The following is a 19245-nucleotide window of genomic DNA, read 5'->3' as shown; positions in this document are numbered from 1 at the left end:
CCCCCCAGCCAATGGGAGCCCGGGGCTGCGCTGGGCGGCCCTATTCCTTCAGCCTCGGCGAGGCTTGGGCGGGGATCCCCCTGCTGCTGCTGCTGCTGCTGTCGCCCGCGCCCGCGGGCGGGCGAGGCTGGCGGCTGCAGCACGCGCGAGCAGGTGAGGGGGCCCGGGAGGACCGAGCCGGGGGTAGGGTGCTGCGTTCTGGGTCCAGGAGCTGCTCTGAGGGATTTGGCCCAGGTTTTGCGCGGGATGTTGGGGGGCTCTCGCCAGCAGGTCCTTCCCCCAAGTCTGGGAGAGGTTCACGCCCCTCTTTGGACAGGAGGGAAGGGGGGACAGAGGGGACCGCAGCCTGGGGCCTGGGGATCTCTGGGGCCCTTGGCTGCAGCTGTCCCAGGTTCTGAAGCCCCTCGAGGCGCAAGTCCCTGGGGCTGGCCCCCTACCCACATACACAGGAGGGGTGGTTCAGCGAACTGTACTGGCCCAAATTTCTCTCACACTGCTTGCAACCCTAGGGCCGGCAATAATCCCATCTCCACTATCTCAACCTCTACTGAGGACTGGGGACCTACCGGAGTAGATGACAGCTGAGAACAGGAACTAGGGGTGAAAAAGAGGTTCTCACCCACCTTGTTGTATAAATGGCTCCAGAAGTCCACAATGGTGGCTGAACTGGGCAGTTCTCTGGCCAGGGGGTGGGAGAGGTGAGAGGCCTAAGGCGTGGGAGGCAGGATGCCCCAAGCAGGGGGTGGGGTGGAAGTTCTGGCGGGCAGCGGAGGCAGCATTCACACCCCTTCCCCAATCTCTGCTCTCCCTGTGCAGGCCTGGAGCACACACTCCTGAGAGGCAGCAGAGATCAGGGACTCCAGGTCCCTGAGATCCCAGTCAGCACAGAAGGCTCATGGAGCCTGGGGCACGTGGGGCCCTCCTCTCAAGGGCTAGCAGGTTCCCTCTGGACCTGTAGGGCACCACCCCCGTCTAGCCACCATGGCGCATGGCTTCCCAGTGGGCTTCGACCCAGTGGGCCTCAGAGACCTAAGCTCTGGCTCTCTGAGCTCCCTCTCCTCCCGAGGCCACCTGGGCAGCGAGTCAGGCTCTGCAACCCGATACCTGCTGAGAAAGCAACGGCGGCTGCTGAATGGGCCCCTCCGCGGAATCCGAGCCTCATCGCCCATGGGCCGTGTCATCCTCATCAACTCTCCCATCGAAGGTGGGAGCAGGGCCCAGCCACTGGGCCGGGAACTGCAGGTGGGGGGTAGGGGAGAGCAGGCACTAGGTAGGAGAGGGCAGAGCCAGTGTGGGTGGGGGAACTCAAGAAATGGGAATCATAGGGATGCAGGGAGAGAGAGCCTCTGGTAACCCATAGACTCTTCCTCATCCACCCTTTTCTCACCTTTAAGCCGGTCCTTTAGTGTTCCAGGATTGTGGAGAGGTCAGAGGTGGGAGGTCTGGCATGAAGGTAGAGAAGGGGGGTGTGGTATGCCAGCCCCCAAGGAAGCAAGGCAGAGCATTAAATTGGCCCCTCACTCCTATGGACTCTTCCTTTCTCCAGACCCATTCATGTATGACTTTGGGGGGTGGGCAGGATGGAGAGGGACATTCTTCATCAACCAGTTCAGTGTGAGCCCAGCTCTGTGCTGGGCTGTGAGGAGTGAATGTCCAGCTGGACACAGAATTAAAGGCTTCAGGTGCAGAGGACGGAGACAGAGGTAAAGTGGAAGATGTTGCAAAGAGTGGGGAGAAAAGGAGGGTTGAGGATAGGGAGGGAGTCCCAGGTCTGGGCCCTGAGGGAGGGGGACACCTAATCTTATGTAGTTGCTTAACGTTTCATTGCACACCTATTGTATACCAGCTCTTGTTAGGTCCTGTGGGAACCTACAGAGAAATAAGGCTCAATCTTCACCTTCCAGAAATTTCCAGTGTAGCAGGGCTTAGAGACAGAGCAATGACAGCAGCTGGTGGTGGGGTGGAGATATCACAGACAAGGTTGAAACGGAAAGCATGGAGTATGATGGGTGGGCACTTAGGAGACAGCCTGGCTGCAGTGACAGATGTGAGGCGACAAAGAGCCGGTGACCAAGGCAGGACCTTGAATACCAGCAGGGGAGTGGGGCCCCCTGGGCCTGGGCTTTCCATGGGTGGGACCAGATAAGTATCTCCAGCTCCGCTCTTCTCTCTCAGCCAGCAGAGCTCCCCTGGCTGGATCCCAGACTGGACTTTTCAGCCTGCTCCTTCCCGCTGACTCAGCTGGGTCCCTCTGTCCCCTATCCCGGGCACCAGGGCAGGGGAGGAGCGTGTTGCTCAGGGAGCAGGCTTTCCTGCACCAGTGGCCCGTCACGCTCACCCCCATCATCCACCAAGCCCGGCCTCAACTTCAGGTGAGCAGCAGGGCAGCATGTCATTCTGGACATGGAGCAGAAGTCGCCAGATAAGCTAGGAAACGCAGAGGGGGAGAGAGGAGGTACTGTAGCACGGCCCTTGCAAGTCCCATCGAATTGGAAGAACTACGTTATACCTCCCCCTCACATGCCCACATACCCCATGCCCAACTGTGATGCGAGGCCTATGCACACTGTCCCTCTTCCAGAAGTTCCATGAGTGCTCTCTCCCTCTGCCTCACCCCAGTGCCCTAGTGCAGCCAGGAGGGCTGCATCCCCTAGCAATGGAAGGACTGGGGCATTGCTCCAGCCAGCTGGCCTGTCTGGGTTGGGAGCCTGTGAGCTCAGAATCATCCCCTCTGCCTGGGCACAAACATCTCCCAACTCACCACAGCCTGGAGCCCCTCCCCCACGTTATTATCAATATTTAGAACTTTCCAGAGGCCTAAAGTTAACTGATAAGGGAGACACAGTGGGAAGGGGAACACTACCACCCATATCACCCAGGAGTTCCCACCAACTCCTCAAACTCAGTGGGTTCCAGAGAAATGGTATTATCTTTAATCCCAACCAGCCCTTTCTCCTCACTCTCCTAATTCATTCATTTATTCATTATTCCACTTATTATTTCACTGATTAAAAGAAGACTTAGCAAATATCAAGCACAGTGCACAAAACTGGGGATACATTGGTGGAAAGAATTACTAAGTCCCTACCATGACTGAGCTTACAGTCCCGTGAAAAGAGAGCAAGGATAAATAATATACAAATAAGCAAATGATGAGAAAGGATGGTAAGAATCTTGAAGGTACTAATTTGGATGATATGATAGAGCAGTGGTTCTCAAACTTTAGAATACATCCGAATTGCCTGGGGGCCTTGTTAGATAGGTTACTTGGCCCTACACCCAGAGAATCTGATTCAGTGGGTCTGTGGTAAAACCCCCAAGTTCACATTTTTATTTTGGGTTTTTTTTTTTTTTTGCGGTACACGGGCCTCTCACTGTCGTGGCCTCTCCCATTGTGGAGCACAGGCTCCGGACGTGCAGGCTCAGCAGCCATGGCTCACGGGCCCAGCCGGTCCGCGGCATGTGGGATCTTCCCAGACCGGGGCACGAACCCGTGTCCCCTGCATCGGCAGGCGGACTCTCAACCACTGCGCCACCAGGGAAGCCCCCAAGTTCACATTTTTAATAACTTTCCAGGTGCTGCTATGCTGCTGGTCTGGAGAGCTCGCTTTGAGAACCATTCGAACAGAGACTACCTGGGAGGAGGGGGAAGGGACTTTCTTAGGTAGCGTTGTCCAGGAAGGCTTCTCTGAAAAAGTGGTGTTTGAGCCAGGGGGAAGTGGAAATAGGAGGTGGCTTTATGAAGGTCTGGGCAAGGGCATCGCAGGCAGAGGGAACACTGAAAGGACTGGCCGGTGAGAAGAACAGGAAGGCAGCCACTGTGGCCAAAGGTCATGAGGCTGGGGAGGGTGGCCAGAGGTGAGTGTAGAGAGGTGGGCAGAGGAAAGCCCAGGGAGGGCGTTATTGGGCATGGAAGGAATGTGGAGCTCCTTCTAGAAGCAGGGGTAGGCACTGAGGTTTTTAATCAGGGGGAAGGCATGATCTAGTATGAAAGTTGACTCTGGCCACTGTGTAGAGAGAATGGACTAAAGGAGGCAGGAGGGGAGGAGATAGTGAGGGGCTGCTGAGTGCCTGGAGGGATGCCTGGTGGCCCCAGGCTAGGGCAGTAGAGGTAGAGGATCTTCCCTCCTCAGAGGCCCCAAGCTCCTAGGCTCAAAACCCCAGATTTGACATCCCCCTGGCCCACGGGCCCTAGGGAGGCCCCCGAGGAGAGACCTGAGGAGAAAGAGGGTTGGAGGGCGGGAGAGCAAAAGCCTCCTTGTCTGGGCTGAGAAAGTCCTGGGACCTGTGCAGATAGAATCAGCTAGGAAGCCCCAGCATCTCCCACACCTCTGTCCTGCACTGTCCCCACCTATAGGCTGCCCTTGGGGATTACTTCCTGAGTTTCCCTGCTCATGTACTGTAACCTGATTTCTCTTAGATCGAATAGAAGTGTGTGTGTGTGTGTGTGTGTGTGTGGTGTGTGTGTGTGATATTTCTCCTCTCAAACACCTCTGAGTAAGCCTTCCGCAAGAAGAACTCTGACCTTCCCAACTGGGACCCAACTTACCCCTTTTCTCTAACCAAAGGCCACCTCTGAGCCTTTGCTCACTCCATCCCCTCATCAGTGCCTTTCCCTTCCCCTCCACCCATCCAAATCCCATCCTCCAAGAAACCTTCCCTGACAGCTCCAGTCCCTAAGGACCCCCCTCCTCTGACTTTCCCCATCACTGATGGAGGAGGACCACTTCTGTGCTCTGGGCACATACTGAGGCATGGTGGTTTGAGTTTCTTTCCTCATGTAGTCAGTTAGCTCCTAGAGCCCTCACCTCCAGGATCACAGAGTCTATGAGATACAAGGGGCCTCAGGGATCCTTCCACAACATCCCAGACAGGGACTTACTAGGTATCAGCTTGTATGCCTCCAGTGATGGGAAACTCACTACCTTTCCTTGGAAAATTCATTCCATTGTCTGCTAACTGAAGGTTTTAGAAAGTTTTCCCTGATTAAATCTTCCTCCATATAACTCCACTGCGTGGGCTTGGTTCTGCCTTATGGATTACACAGACAAAAACATCTAATGCCTTTTATAGAAGAGCTCTTCAACTATTTGAATATAGACTTACCAATACTCATCCCTCTACTGCAAGCTGGAGAGCCCAGACTCCCTCAACTGTGCCTCGTAGAATGGAATCTTGAACATCTTTCCCATCCATCTGCCTCTCAGAGTGGCAGGATTTTTCAGAATTTGGCCTATCCCAGGCCTGTGGTCATGGGTAGCTTAGTAAGGATTAGATACACACACACACACACACACACACACACACACACAGACCCTGCATTATGAGGAAAGGAGGACCGTGTCTTCTAGCATAGAGTCCTGTCCTGCCTGCTCCCACACCCTCCCTGGCCCATGGTCTCAAAATCACCCAGAGAGGACTCAGAAATTAGCTACCTACCCCCTCATTTAGGGCCCTGGGTGCCGGTGCCCAGCAACCCAGCCTTCGCAGGCCCCAAGCTGGGGAGGCCAGGGTCCCTCTCTGCCCAGAATGGGCAGGGGAGTCATGCCTGTGTCCCTACGCCAACAGCCAACAGCGATGAAAGTGACATCATCCATGCAGTTCGAGTGGAGAAGAGTCCAGCTGGGAGGCTGGGGTTCAGTGTGCGGGGCGGCTCTGAGCACGGCCTGGGCATCTTCGTCAGCAAAGTGGAGAAGGGGAGCAGTGCAGGTGAGTGGCGCCCAGGTCCTGGCTTCGGACGTGACCCCCACTTTGGTGGGGTGCGGAGATGCTGTTGTCAAGAATAAGAGGAGAGGGCCCTCAGCTTTGGAGGGCCTGATCCAATGGGGAGATGGAAGGGGCTAATGAACAGGTAGGTCCCTGTCTGATGGCAGATACACAGACCCTACCTGGGGATCCCGATCTCATCAAAGAGGTTTTACCCCAGGGAGCCTAGTCTGATGGGAGAGGCTCAGCCTCAACCTGGGGGACTTCTCCCAAGTGGCCCACGCCAGCCATGCCTCCCCTGGTGCAGAGCGGGCTGGTCTGTGCGTGGGTGATAAGATCACCGAGGTGAATGGGCTGAGCCTGGAGAGCACCACGATGGGCAGTGCTGTGAAGGTGCTGACGGGCAGCAGCTGCCTGCACATGATGGTGAGGCGCATGGGCCGCGTACCAGGCATCAAGTTCTCCAAGGAGAAGACCACGTGGTGAGCAGGCCTGGTCCCACCCCACCCACCCCAGCACCACCACCCAAAGCCGTGGAGGGAGAGGCCAATGGCACAGGGCTCAGCCGGGGGCCTGGCTAGTATGGCTTCTGTTCTTCCCATCCCCTGGCACTGGAAACACAGGGATCCGACAGCCCAACCTTGAAATGAGAAAAGGCCATTTCTCTCCCCAAGCCCTCCACACAACACTCTGCTGTCTCAGACCCCGGTGGCCCTGCCCCTCCATGCTGCGGCTGTGAGCCAGGGGCCAGTACAGGGCCTCTCCCTCGGGGCCCGGGGAGGATTTGAAATGGGGCCTGGCAGTTAGAGCTGCTCAATAAAGAGAGATTTGCATGGTTTCCCTGGCTTGATGAAATCTATGTCCCAGTGAAGATCTCAGGTCTGGGAGTCCCCCAGAGGCAGCCCTGCCTTTCCTATGCAATTGTTTTGGCTGCTGGGAGGTGAGGGGGTGGCCGGTGGTGGCTGAGGGCCCAGGCTGAGGGCCCCGTGCTGTTGTCCAGGGTGGATGTGGTCAATCGGCGGCTGGTGGTGGAAAAGTGCAGCTCAACGCCCTCTGACAGTGGCTCAGAGGACGGCGCACGGCGCATCGTCCATCTCTACACAACCTCTGATGACTTCTGCCTGGGCTTCAACATCCGTGGGGGCAAGGAGTTTGGCCTGGGCATCTATGTGTCCAAGTGAGGGCTGGGGCAGGGGTTGGGCTGGAACCTGGGGATGGGTCAGCAAGTGAGTCCTGGCCAATGACCTAGGTCAGGGATGGGATCTGGAGAGGGGGTCGGAGGAGGAGAGTCAAGGGGTTTGACTGGTGTATCCCTGTATGCAAGAGTCTGGAATAGGGTGAGGGAGAGCAGCCAGGTCGCCTATCAGAATGCCTCCTTTCTGACCCCAGAGTGGACCACGGTGGACTGGCCGAGGAGAACGGCATCAAGGTGGGGGACCAGGTCCTGGCGGCCAATGGTGTCAGGTTCGACGACATCAGCCACAGCCAAGCCGTGGAGGTGCTGAAGGGCCAAACACACATCATGTTGACCATCAAGGTGGGCAGGACTGTGGGAGACAGGGAGAGGCCAGGCTATAGGAAGGACTTCCCAGACCACTCTAGCACTTAATGTTGCCCATCGCTGTGCAACTTATGACTTTCCACAGCCTCGTGAGAGGTAGGGCAGGCATTGTCCTCATACCTATTTCACAGAAGAAGAAACTGAGGCTCAGAGAGGTGACATAACTCAGGAATCAGAGTCAATTACTCAGTTGATCAGTAGGAGGGCCTGGTTTCTGTCCAGCTCCCCACCAGATGCGTAGGCCAGTGTCCCTTTGTATGAGTGGTGGAGGTCTAGGGGCCTCCACCCAGAAAGGAGTCCTGCCAAGAAAGGGGGGTGGTAGCTGTGGCTTTGGGCAGGACCTGGGTAGTGGGCATCCTCAGGGCACAGGGCAGGGAGGTCTGGGCTGGAGCCAGAGATTGTGTTTCAGGGGATATGCCTGGATTCATTATTCATGTGGGTCTCACACTTGCCTAAGGATCAAGTCCTTCTCACCCTGGCTCCCGGAAGAGGTGATGTCTCACTCTCTCCTAGTGCCCAACCCTGGCCCCTGCCCCCGTCGTCTCCCTTGTGAGACTTCTTCCTTCTCACCATTCAGTGCCTCCCCTGCCATCCCCCCACCACCGCCTCTATTTCCCACCTCTCCCACATCCCGTTTCTCCCTTTCCTTCCTCTCAGATTATCCCAAACACTCCTCCTCTCTCCCACTCTGCCCCCATTCATTCATTCAATATTTTTGAGTACCTACTACACGGCAGCCACTATGCCAGGTACTGGGTCACAGCAGTGAACAAGATAGACTAGGTCTCTGCTACTGGAGGGAAACAGACAAACTAGGTGCATGCGGACTGTGACAGCTGCTGTAGGGAAATTAACGGAGAGGTGGGATGGGGTAATTTGGGAAGGCTCTTTTAGCCAGGGGGGTCAGGACCTTTCAGCTCTGAGGAGGTGACACCTGAAGAGCTGGCCATAAGACGAGCTAAAGGAAGAGAATCCAGGCAGAAGGGACAGCAAGTGCAAAGGCCCTAAAGTATAGAGGAACTTGGCACGTTCAGAAACAAAGTGGCTGGTGTGGCTAGAACATGATGAGCTCGGAGGAGAATAATCAGGTTGAAAAGTTGACTCTTGTCCCATTGCTCCTCCATTCTTACCCTCCCTCCTCACCCACTCCCCTGTGCCCTCCTGTGCCCACCATGCCCTCCCCAGGAGACTGGCCGGTATCCTGCCTACAAGGAGATGGTTTCTGAATACTGTTGGCTGGATCGATGTAAGTAGCCAAGCCTCCAAGGTTGGAAGGAAGGGGCTGAGGCCCTAAATTGGGGCTGAAATTTCTGTAGAATAAGTGGGCAGGGGCACCAAGATCTCCTCAGGACTTTCACACGCCCAGAGCCATTTATGGGCTCTCCTCCGAGAAGCTGCGGTTCCTTTACAGGCTCTCCTGGGGTCTGGAGTTGCAGGGGGTGGTTGAAGAAGAAGTGACTTGCTTAAGATCTCTCAACCAGTCAGTGGCAGGATGGCTGAGCAGCTGGTTCCCTAGACCCCATGCTTCAAACCTTGCTGCCGCCAAGCCCACGGGTGGCCTGCGGCCCCGGCAGGGCCCCAAAGCCACCTGGCCGGATCACTGAGACGCCCCTGCCCTTCCCACTGCCCGCAGTGAGCAACGGGGTGCTGCAGCAGCTGTCCCCCGCCTCGGAGAGCAGCTCCAGCGCCTCCTCGTTCGCCTCCAGTGCCCCCTACAGCTCGGCCGATGGCTGGAGCTCCCTGCCCTCGGACCACCTGGATGTCTGCCTGGGGCCTGAGGAGTCGGGCAGCTGGGGACCAGGCCGGGGGCGGGCAGACACGGCCATGCAGACGGAGCCAGACACGGGGGGCCACGTGGAGACCTGGTGTAGTGTGCGGCCCCACAGTCATCCTCAGGGACACGGCCATCCGCTCCGACGGCCCCCCGCCCTGCCCCCCGCCTTGACTCTGCACTCTCTGAGTCCCCCAAAACTGCTCTGCTCCTGGCCCTCAGCCAACCCCGGCCCCCCATCACCCGCTCCCAGAGCCACCTAACCTTGTGGGGTATGTGGGGGATGGGTGGCTGCTGCTCTCTGCAAAGCCCCTGCTCCAAAACCTGTCCCGCACCCTGCCCTGGGCCCCAAAGCTTCCTTTGCACCAGGCTTTGCCCCAGCGCCAGCTGCAGAACACACTCAGACCCTGCTCTGGGCTCCATTTCAAACTAGTCCTGGGCCCCAAACCTACCCTCAGCCCCAGCCCCAGCTTGTCAGCCCTGGGCCCCAAACCAGCCCTAACCCAGCCCCTCCATCCCGGAGTTCCCAGCCCTGCCTACAGACAGACAGACACACACACACACACTCCTCACATAGCTGTAGCTGTGGGGGGGGGGAGGGGTAGAAAGCTGAAAGAGGAACCCCAGCCCTGTGCTCATCCCCACCTCCCCACATGGCTGCAGATCCCGTCTGCCCCCTACTCTCCCTTTTCTCTGCCCCTCCCCACACCCCTGCCCCTCGTCCTTCCCTTCTGCCCACCCCTCCAGCCCCCCGGGTGCTCCCTCGTGTCTGCAGAGGAGAAGAAACAGCGGAGGAAGGAGAAGTCGGGGTCCCCTGGGGAGAAGGGGGCCCTGCAGCGCTCCAAGACCCTGATGAACCTCTTCTTCAAGGGAGGGCGGCAGGGCCGGCTGGCAGGGGACGGGCGCAGAGAGGTCTGGACGCTGGACAGTGGGAGCACAGCCAGGTCCCGCCCCCACCCGGACCTGGAGAAAGGTAAGTACTGGGCAGGTCAGCCAAGCAGGACAGAGGAAAAGTCCACTCCGGCCTCCAGCAGGTCTGAGCTTAAATCCCACACTGTTTCGTCCTAGCTGTGAGCCACCACTTCACCTTGCGAGCGTCATGAGTAAAATGAGAGTAATAATACCTATTTCTTTGGGAATAATGAGGAATAAGTGAATTAGTGTATGTTAATCACTTAGCACATGGTCTGACACACAGAAGGTGCTCAGAAAATATAATGGTCCTTGTTATACTGCCTTATCTTCCCATTTTACAGAAGGGAAAACTGAGGAGAGTCACAGCATAGACGAGAAAGCCTTGGGTCAGATCCCCGTGCTCTTGGCATTGAGGGGAGGCAGGGCACTCCTTTCCTAGAGCATTTGGCTTCACCTCCCCTGGCCAGAGCTCCACAGGCTTTACCCACTTCTAGAACCATCTTGAGCAAGGCCATTTGTAGATCAAGGGCCAGGCAGGAAGGCCTAGACAGGCTTCACTCATGTCAGGGGCTTCCTAAGGACACTTACAGAGGGTGTCTCATCTCTCTGGTGAGATTCAGAGACTGGACCAAAAATGGATGAGTTGAGACTATAGGGGTTGCCTGTAACAGAAACTCAACTCAAGCTAGCTTTAAAAAGCGCTTCTTGGCTCAGCTACTGGTGTAAGCTGGGTCTAAACGTTTAAACAATCTTCCCAGACATCTGCCCCCTTCATCTTCTGGTTCTTCTTTCCCCTGGGTTGGCTTCATTATCTTGCTGGCTTTGCCACTTGGAGGTAAGAAGGCCACTGTCGCTTAGCAACTCAGGGGAAAGAGCTTCTCCTTAAATAGTTCCAGCTTAAGGCTCTCATTGCCCGAGCTGGGATCACGTGCCCAACACATCACTTGTCATCTGGGAGAGAGAGAGGTGCTTTCATTGGGCAGCCTGGGTCATGTGTCCACCCTGGAGTACAGGGACTGAGAATGGGGGGGGGGGGGGGTGGTCCCCAAATAAAATCAGGGTGCTGTTTCCAGAAGGGAGAGTGGATGTTGGGTAGGCAAAAACAACCAGGGGATGAGGGGCTGGGCCTTGCCCCTCCCTGGGGTCTCAAGGTGGCAGTCTCATGGGAGAGACAACCACTTCAAATCAGGGCAGGCCAGCCCCCTCCCTAAAGCCATCTCTTTTTCCAAAGCCCCCAGGGCCCTGCTCTCTCCTGGTTCTCCTCCTACTTCTCTGGCCACTCCTCTCCTTCAAAGGCTCCTCTTTTTCTCTCTGTCCCTTGAAGGTAGGTGATTTGCCCTTGGGGTTCTTCCCTCCATTCATTTGCTTCCAAATGAACCTCCATGAGCAGGGAGCAGACTGGACCCTCTCTTGATCCAAAGCCTCACTGACTCCCCATTGCCTGTGAATGAATCCCTGGCCTGAACATGGCCTTCAAGACCCTCCTCAATAGCCTGGCCTCTTGCTTCCCGGTCCTGCCACCTTCCAGCCTTGAACGCTCCATTCCAGCCAGTGATCCAGCCAGTCCTGAGCCCCCAAACCCCATTTTCAGATTGGGGACCAGGGCTGCAACTGAGCCTCTTTCTTCTTCATAGCAGGGGGAGCGGGATCCGTGCCGAAGTTTGTCACCTGGAGGCTGAGACGTGGTAATGCGTGCATCCCTCTACCGAGCCTGGTTTACGGTAGAGCTGCAGATGGGGTGCATACTGGGGGTAGTAGCTTAGGGGCTTTGGGCTAAACTCAGCTGGGGTCAAGCATGGGGGATCAGACAGATAGGAAGGTACACATTGGGGGGCAGCTAAAAGAATTGGACTATACTTTCTAAGAAAGATAGGGTTGCAGACAGATATTGGGGTGCATTTTTGAGGAATGGGAGCTTGAGTTGGGTCTCCCCAAAGACAGATATTTTGGAGAGATGAGGGAGGTAACCTTGCTAGAACTCCAGTAGGGACGTTCAGGGGGCCCAGGGGGCACTGGGCTAGGACTCCACTAAGGAACAGCCTGAGATAGGGGTCTGTGTTTGGGGCTGAAGGGCCTGGATTGGAGCTCCAATGATGAGCAGATTGTATGGGAGACCATGGTGGGGAGCACCTGGGCTAGATTGGGATTCCGTTGGGGGTACATGGGCCCCTTAGCCAGTCTGTTCTGGGGTCTGACCCCACTGAGGGGAGCCCCCCTGCCTCCTCTTATGGATGGCTCCTGGCTCCTTCATCATACCCTTTTGCTCCTGCCCTGCAGACCGGGAGAGAGGCCGGACTCTGCTCTCTGCCAGGTCCAGGAGCCCCTCCAGCCAGCTGCCCAACGTGGATGAGAGGGTGCAGGCCTGGGAGAGCCGAAGGCCCCTGATTCAGGACCTGGCCCGGAGGCTGCTGACTGATGACGAGGTGCTTGCTGTCACCCGCCACTGTTCCCGGGTGAGCCTCCAGCCCGTCCCCAGCCCTAGTACATGGTCACTCAGTCTCCTAACCCTTCATTCAGGCCGCTATCTATTGACCAGTATCTGGGCTTGACACTGCGAGGCCAGTGGTAAGTAAAAGCAGAAGTTACCCCTGTAACTCGTGAGTGCACACAGACACACAGACACATGGACCCACAGACACACACACACACACGCTGAGCTCACAGCCAGGAAGGGAAGATAGACAGTAACTAAAACCTAAGCACCCATACTGACAAACCATGTGAAGTACTGTGAAGAAAAAGAACATGAGAAAATAACCTAAGAGGCACAAACTAGATGGTGTGGTCTGGGAGGGCCTCCCTGAGGAGGTGATATTTAAGCTGAGGGGAGAAGGAGCCAGACCAGACAGGTGATGAGTTCAGGACTTGGGTCCCTGCAGTCACCTGCTCTGTTCTCTGTTCTCTTCTAAACCCAGGCTTCCCCACCCCTCATGCCTCCTTCCACTCCTGGGTCAGCCAACAGGTCTGGCCTCATGCCAAGCACCTTCCCCTGTTACCCAAGTCAGTAATCTTTTGTCCTCCCAACATACCCCAAGCCTCCCCCAACACCTGCACTGTTGCTCTCTGTTTCGTTCAACTTCAGACAGAAGCAGAGGGCCCCACGGTGGGGTAGAGGGTAGATCTGAGGGAGTCTTTGTAGCCTGGGTGTTGGGGAGGCTGCAGGAGGCACAGGCCACGCCCTCCAGGGGATTGGAAGGCCCTCTCCTATCCCTCTGTCTCAAGAACCTGCAGGTTTCCTGTGATGGGTTCCTTGTGCTCGATCTGCATCAGTGTACACGTGATCCTGTATACCAGGGCAAGCTGAGGAGTTTCAGGAAATTGTTTGTGGTTCCCCCGACTCCCTCACCTTGGTCACGGTGGGGCTGTGTTATGTCTGTGTGACATGTGCCTTTGTTAATCTCTGGGGTACCTGAGTTTGTGTTGACCTAACTGTACGGTTGTATCTGTGTGTATGTCACCTGGAGACTGAGGCACACTAATTCATGCATCCTTTTGCCAATGCTTGGTTTACAGTAGAGCTACATATGGGGGTGCATCTGGGGGGCAGCTAAAGGCCTCTGGGCTAAACTGAGTTGAGTGTCACGCTCAGCTCTGAGCGCCAAGTAGGGCTGTGCGTACCAAGCCTTTGTGAGCCTGCAACTCTAGGCCCTGGCCACTAGGTGGAGCTCTGCATCAGTTTCTTTGGTAGGCTCCTGTTCCTCCACCCCTCTGCTCCTCCCACCCTGCCCAGGCCAGGAGGGCCTCTCTCTGTGTCCCAGAGCACCTAGGGAGCAATGCCTACCACCCAACCTGACCCAAGCCCCACCCACACCAAGAGATCAGACCCTCGGGGTGGAGTCCTGGCTGGAATGATTAGTAAAGCTCCGCTAGTGACTTGGATGTGTGGTTCCCGAACCCCAAGCCTCCCTTCTCTCTCCCCCTCTGAGCCATCTCCCCACAGCCGCCAGACCAGGTATTATAAACCACCTCTCTGATCACTTTACACTCCCCAAGCCCCCTTGCAGCCTCATATCTTTGGCAGAATAGAGTACAAGTTCCTTATCCTCACATTCAAGGCCCTCCCTGATTTGATTCCCCAATTCACTAACCTCTGCTTTCCCATGGTCACCACATCACATCCTCTTCCCTCGGTATAACATATAACACTGGTTTATACAGCCTACGAATTGCACAACTCTAGGGGAACTACTCACACTGTAGTCACAAACTGTACAGCCTATATGGAGGCCCTCCATGTACCCCATGTTCCAGTTCAACCTCTATCTACCCATTATTCCACACTACCCTTTCCTGCCAGCTATCATGCTGTTTCCCTGCATTTATCCTTAAGAGTCAGTGAAAGGCCATCTCCTCCATGCAGCCTCCTTTGATCTTCCCACCCTCCTCTGAGACTCCCTCTGCCCCGTCGCCAGTGGTCTGTAGCTTACTGGAGCATGTAGCTCTCTGTCGTGTCCCCACTGCCCAGTACAGGACCTGGCACTTAGTGGAAGCTGAACACAGGTTTGTGGACTTGAAGTGTGTGCACATATGTGACTGGTTCTGTGAAATTACGTGTATCTCTCTCCAGACAAAAGGGGGTGTATTGTCCATATTTGTAAGTGTGGGTCCCTGTAATTTTGTGTGTGGTTTAGGGCCACACACACAGCTGAATTTCCAGATATTTATGAATGTCTCACTCTGGCCACCAGGGTGTGCTGTTTCCCTGTGTCTGTGCACGCCCGGGTTGCTCTGTGTGTGTCCCGGAACCAGTATGTGTGTCCCTCATGGCACTAGGGGGCAGTGTGCTGTCCAAGTCGGGTGGCTCCCAGTATACAGTTTGCCAGTTTGTCTGCGTCGGTGGGGTGTGGCTGGTGGCATCTGGGCAGTGCCAGGCAGAAAGGCCTCCACCACCCTGGGTACTGACTGGAGAGGCTTTCTGTAGGGCCACCCCTTCCCCAGAGTCCCCATTCCAGCCTTGAACAAAGCCTAATTTGTAGGTCTGTGCAGACACAAGCTGGGACAGCCAGGCGCACAGCCTAGACTTTGGCTCAAATTCCTTCCTTCAGCCCGGGAGGTGGGGTGGGGAGGAGAGTCCACGCCCTGCACATCCTTTTCCGGTACCACAGCAGGCCGGAGCCAGAGCTCTCAGATTCCAGTCCCTCTTCACACTTCCTCATCTGTGTGGCCTGGGGCAAAGTCCTTCTCTCTGAGCCTCAGTTCCCTCATCTGTGAAACGGGAATAATTGATGTCTCTCTCAGAGTGGTTGCTAAATGAAGGACCATGTGTACGAGGCCTAGAAAAAGATTCAAAGCTGTTATTGTTATTGCTGTTACAGCTCTGTCATTATTATTGCAGGCTTCCACCCAGTCACCAAGATAAGACAGCCCGGGGGTGGGGAGAACCTTTCCAAAACGTGGGGCCCCTCCATGCCCAGGCATGCCCCCTCACCGGGGTCTGGAAGTCCCTGCTGCTATCTGACCTGTGGTGCCTCTCTCTGCAGTACGTGCATGAGGGCGGCGTGGAAGACCTGGTGAGGCCCCTGCTGGCCATTCTGGACAGGCCTGCGAAGCTGCTGCTGCTGAGGGACATCAGGTGGTGAGGGCTTGGGGGCAGGAAGGGGATCCCCAATACCTCCCCTAACCTCTCCAGGGCTGAAGTCCCTCCGGGCACCTCCAGAACTGAGCCCTGACCACCCCTCGTCTCTTGCCCTCCCCCAGGGGTGTGGTGGCCCCCACAGACCTGGGTCGCTTTGACAGCATGGTGATGCCTGTGGAGCTGGAGGCTTTTGAGGCCCTCAAGAGCCAGGCAGGTCAGCAGCCAGGGGGCAGGACTGTGGCTCCCGAGCCACAGGTGGGGCTGGAGGCGTGGCCTCCCAGTGGAGAGGGGCAGAGATTGCCTGGGCCCTTTCAGCTGGGCCCATCAGGGAGCCTTGTTCCTGACCTGCTCTCCTCTCCAACCAGTTTGGCCTCCTGCCTTGCGACCAGCCCGGCAGGACACACCGCCCAAGCGTCACCTCATCACTCCTGTGCCTGGTCAGTCAGAGTCCCAGAGCCCGGGGAGGGGGCACACCCGAGCGGGGCTGGGGGAGGGAGAGTGAACCTTCCATCCTTGTCCCCGTGTGGGCTGTCGCGGCTTAAGAGGTATGTGTGTTTCCCTGAAGGAAATCCCTCGTCTGCCAGAACCCATTTTCATCATGTCCACTCACCATCTGTACTATTATTTACTTAATAATTTAAAAAAATTTTTTTAATTAATTAATTTTATTTTTGGCTGTATTGGGTCTTCGTTCCTGCGCGCGGGCCTTCTTTAGTTGCGGCGAGCGGGGGCTGCTCTTCATTGTGGTGCGCGAGCTTCTCATCATTGTGGCTTCTCTTGTTATGAGCATGGGCTCTAGGAGCGCGGGCTTCAGTAGTTGGTAGCTCGCGGGCTCAGTAGTTGTGGCTCACGGGCTCTAGAGCGCAGGCTCAGTAGTTGTGGCGCACGGGCTTAGCTGCTCCAAGGCATGTGGGATCTTCCCGGACCAGGGCTCGAACCTGTGTCACCTGCATTGGCAGGCGGATTCTTAACCACTGTGCCACCAGGGAAGCCCCTTAATAATTGGGTTTTAAATCCACTCACTTTTTAAATCATCTCATTCTATGCAATAACCTCTGAGAAATTACCAGCTTGGTGTGGGAGTCATATTTTTACTTGCTATTGTAATAGTTACTTAAATAAAACTGTAACTATGACAATAGAAAGTTTTAAAATACTATTGCAATAGAACCCGGGCACGCTGCCACAGGGCCTGAGCAAACCCAGGCCTGGGTCTCCCTACACCAACAAAGGCAAGGACCGGGGTCTGGTAAGGTGGTCTGGGCTGTTGAGAAGGCGGCCTGACCTTGGCCCTCTTCCCCAGACAGTCGTGGAGGCTTCTACCTACTTCCTGTGAACGGCTTCTCAGAGGAGGAAGATGATGGGGAGCTGAGGGAGCGTCTGGGGGGCCTCCAGGTCTCCCTGGGTGCCTCTGCCTCCCGCCACCCTCATAAAGGGATCCCCCCTCTCCAGGATGTGCCAGTAGATGCCTTCATCTCACGCAGAAGCGCCTGCACACCCCCTCCCCAGCCACCCCCTGTGGCTCCCCGGCCCCCGAGGCCTAACTGGCTGCTGACAGAACCCTTGACCCTAGAGGGCCCTCGGCAGAGCCGGAGCCAGGGCCCAAGCCAGAGCCGCAGCCGCAGCCGGGGCAGAGGCAAGTCCCCCGGACGCAGGCGTTCCCCATCCCCGGCACCTATCCCCACTCCCAGCACAGCCAGCGGGCGCTACCACAAGCCTCGGAAGGCCAGGCCTCCTCTGCCACGACCTACGGATAGGCAGGTGGCCAAGGCAGGGGGCAGTCAAGGGCCCTCTGAGAACGGAACTGGTGGGACAGCCGAGGAGGCAGCCACGAAGGTCCCCAGTGGGGAGCTGAGGACCGTCACACTATCCAAGATGAAGCAGTCCTTGGGTGAGTCCAGGCGGGACTGCACCTGCTGGGGGGCGGGGGCTCTTGGGTGTGGGTGAGGTTGGTGGGCTTGGTTTTGGGGTATAACTAGGGGACCTGGGACTAGGGAAAAAATCGGGATATTAGGATATAGTTGGGAGGGTCCATATTTGGGAGGTTTGGGGTCTAGAGTGAGTTGAGGATTGAGTAGTAATAGAATCTGGGGGTTTGGGAGAAGTTGGGGGCTCTCTATTTAGGGATGGGTCCTGGGTTCTCCTGGGAGCTCTGGGCTTTAGGGGTGTGGCTGCACGGTAACCCAGTGTTTCTCCCTCTCACTAGGCATCAGCATTTCTGGGGGCATTGAGTCCAAGGTGCAGCCCATGGTGAAGATAGAAAAGATCTTCCCTGGGGGCGCCGCCTTCCTCAGTGGGGCCCTTCAGGTGGGTGAAGGGCACCCAGGCCCACTCCCTAGGCCCAGAGCTGAATTCTGGCAGGGGGCGGGGCTGGTACATGCTCATCTTCCAGCCAGACATGTTTAGACCAGGTCATGGGAGGAGGCTTGGGAGCAGCGGGGTTAGGCCTGAAGGATGCACAGACCTAGGGAAAAATCTGTCCCCTCATGCCAGCCTGCGCCTGAGGGTGGCCCATCCTGTTACACCGCTAGCCCCAAGGGACAAAAGGCAATTGTCTGCACCCCACCCTGCCCCCAACCGGCTCTGGACACAAAAGTCCCATTGTCCATCGCCTCCGCCCAGAGCCCAGATGGGGAGGAGTGTCCTAGCTGGTGGAGGTGAGAGGTTGGGTGGTGGTGTGGGGTTGACCTGAGGAGGGAGGTCTGTGATTCTCCCACCCCCATCCCAGGCTGGCTTTGAGCTTGTGGCCGTGGATGGAGAGAGCCTGGAGCAGGTGACCCACCAGCGGGCAGTAGACACCATCCGCCGGGCTTATCGAAACAAGGCTCGGGAGCCCATGGAGCTTGTGGTCAGGGTCCCCAGGCCCGACCCACTGCCCTTACCCTCTGACTCATCAGCCCTCACTGAACAGCAGCTTCCTGGTGACCATTCCCCTGCCCGCTGACCCCTTGATGGTACTCTGGCTACCTCCCACTGGCTCCCAGAACCTCCCATTAACGCCCTTCCCACCCATACCCAGACCCCTCCCACTGATGCCAGGCTTCTCCAGCTGACCCCCAGCCCAGTGCCCTCTCCAGTCTTCCAGCCTCCTGATACTAATCCCAGACTCTCCCCGGCTACCCCGTAACTCTTCCCACTGACCCCAGAGAATCCTCCTGCCATCCCCTGGACCTCACCTACTAACCTCTTCAGGCCTCAAGAACCTGCCACTCCTGCTTGCCTTGCCTACTCCCAAAGCTCCACACTGGTGGCTCAGCTCCTCTCCCCCACCATTCTCCCTCCCCAGTTGTCACTAAGGCTCTGCCCATTCCAGATAAACCTGGTGTCAAGGACAAGGTGCTACTGGGCAGCTCTGTCACCAGCTCACTATCCCCAACCCCCCAAGACAGGAAGGGGGTTGGGAAACCCAAGGTCTGGGGCTTAGGCTTGGTGATTCCCCCAGTGAGCGACAGGCACTCTCAGATAGGGCCCTCAAGGGGGTCGCTGTATCTAGCCCCCAGCCCCAAGCAGTGTTCTGTGCAAGGGACAGGATGGGAGTCTTTTCTCGTTTCTCAAACCCCAAGAGCCCATTTCATGTTGTGGTCCACTAGGAACTCAGATTTTCTGCTGGATTTGTCCCTCCCCCATCACCCTTTCTCCCTGGAAGACCTCCATGAGGGGTTAGGGGAATAGCCAGCAAATAAAGAGGGCGTGGGGGTCAAACAATTTCCTGTAATC

General features: G+C 56.7%; 1 protein-coding gene across 1 annotated transcript; it reads left to right on the top strand.

The window, feature by feature from the left end:
* The first annotated feature begins 78 nt into the window (after positions 1 to 78).
* PDZD7 (PDZ domain containing 7) lies at positions 79 to 19128 on the top strand. The gene is given in 19 exon segments (XM_032608393.1): positions 79 to 153; positions 817 to 1204; positions 5569 to 5709; positions 6014 to 6188; positions 6707 to 6883; positions 7096 to 7243; positions 8453 to 8513; positions 8901 to 9145; positions 9147 to 9188; positions 9190 to 9310; positions 9814 to 10011; positions 11588 to 11674; positions 12231 to 12406; positions 15434 to 15525; positions 15651 to 15742; positions 15894 to 15965; positions 16832 to 17419; positions 17735 to 17835; positions 18257 to 19128. Coding segments are annotated over 18 exon segments (2955 nt in total). The 5' UTR covers positions 79 to 153; positions 817 to 981; the 3' UTR covers positions 18473 to 19128.
* The last annotated feature ends 117 nt before the right edge of the window (positions 19129 to 19245 follow it).

This window comes from Phocoena sinus, chromosome 16 (assembly GCF_008692025.1).
Source record: "Phocoena sinus isolate mPhoSin1 chromosome 16, mPhoSin1.pri, whole genome shotgun sequence".
Taxonomy (NCBI): Eukaryota; Metazoa; Chordata; class Mammalia; order Artiodactyla; family Phocoenidae; genus Phocoena; species Phocoena sinus.
This window is presented reverse-complemented; position numbering and strand designations above follow the sequence as displayed.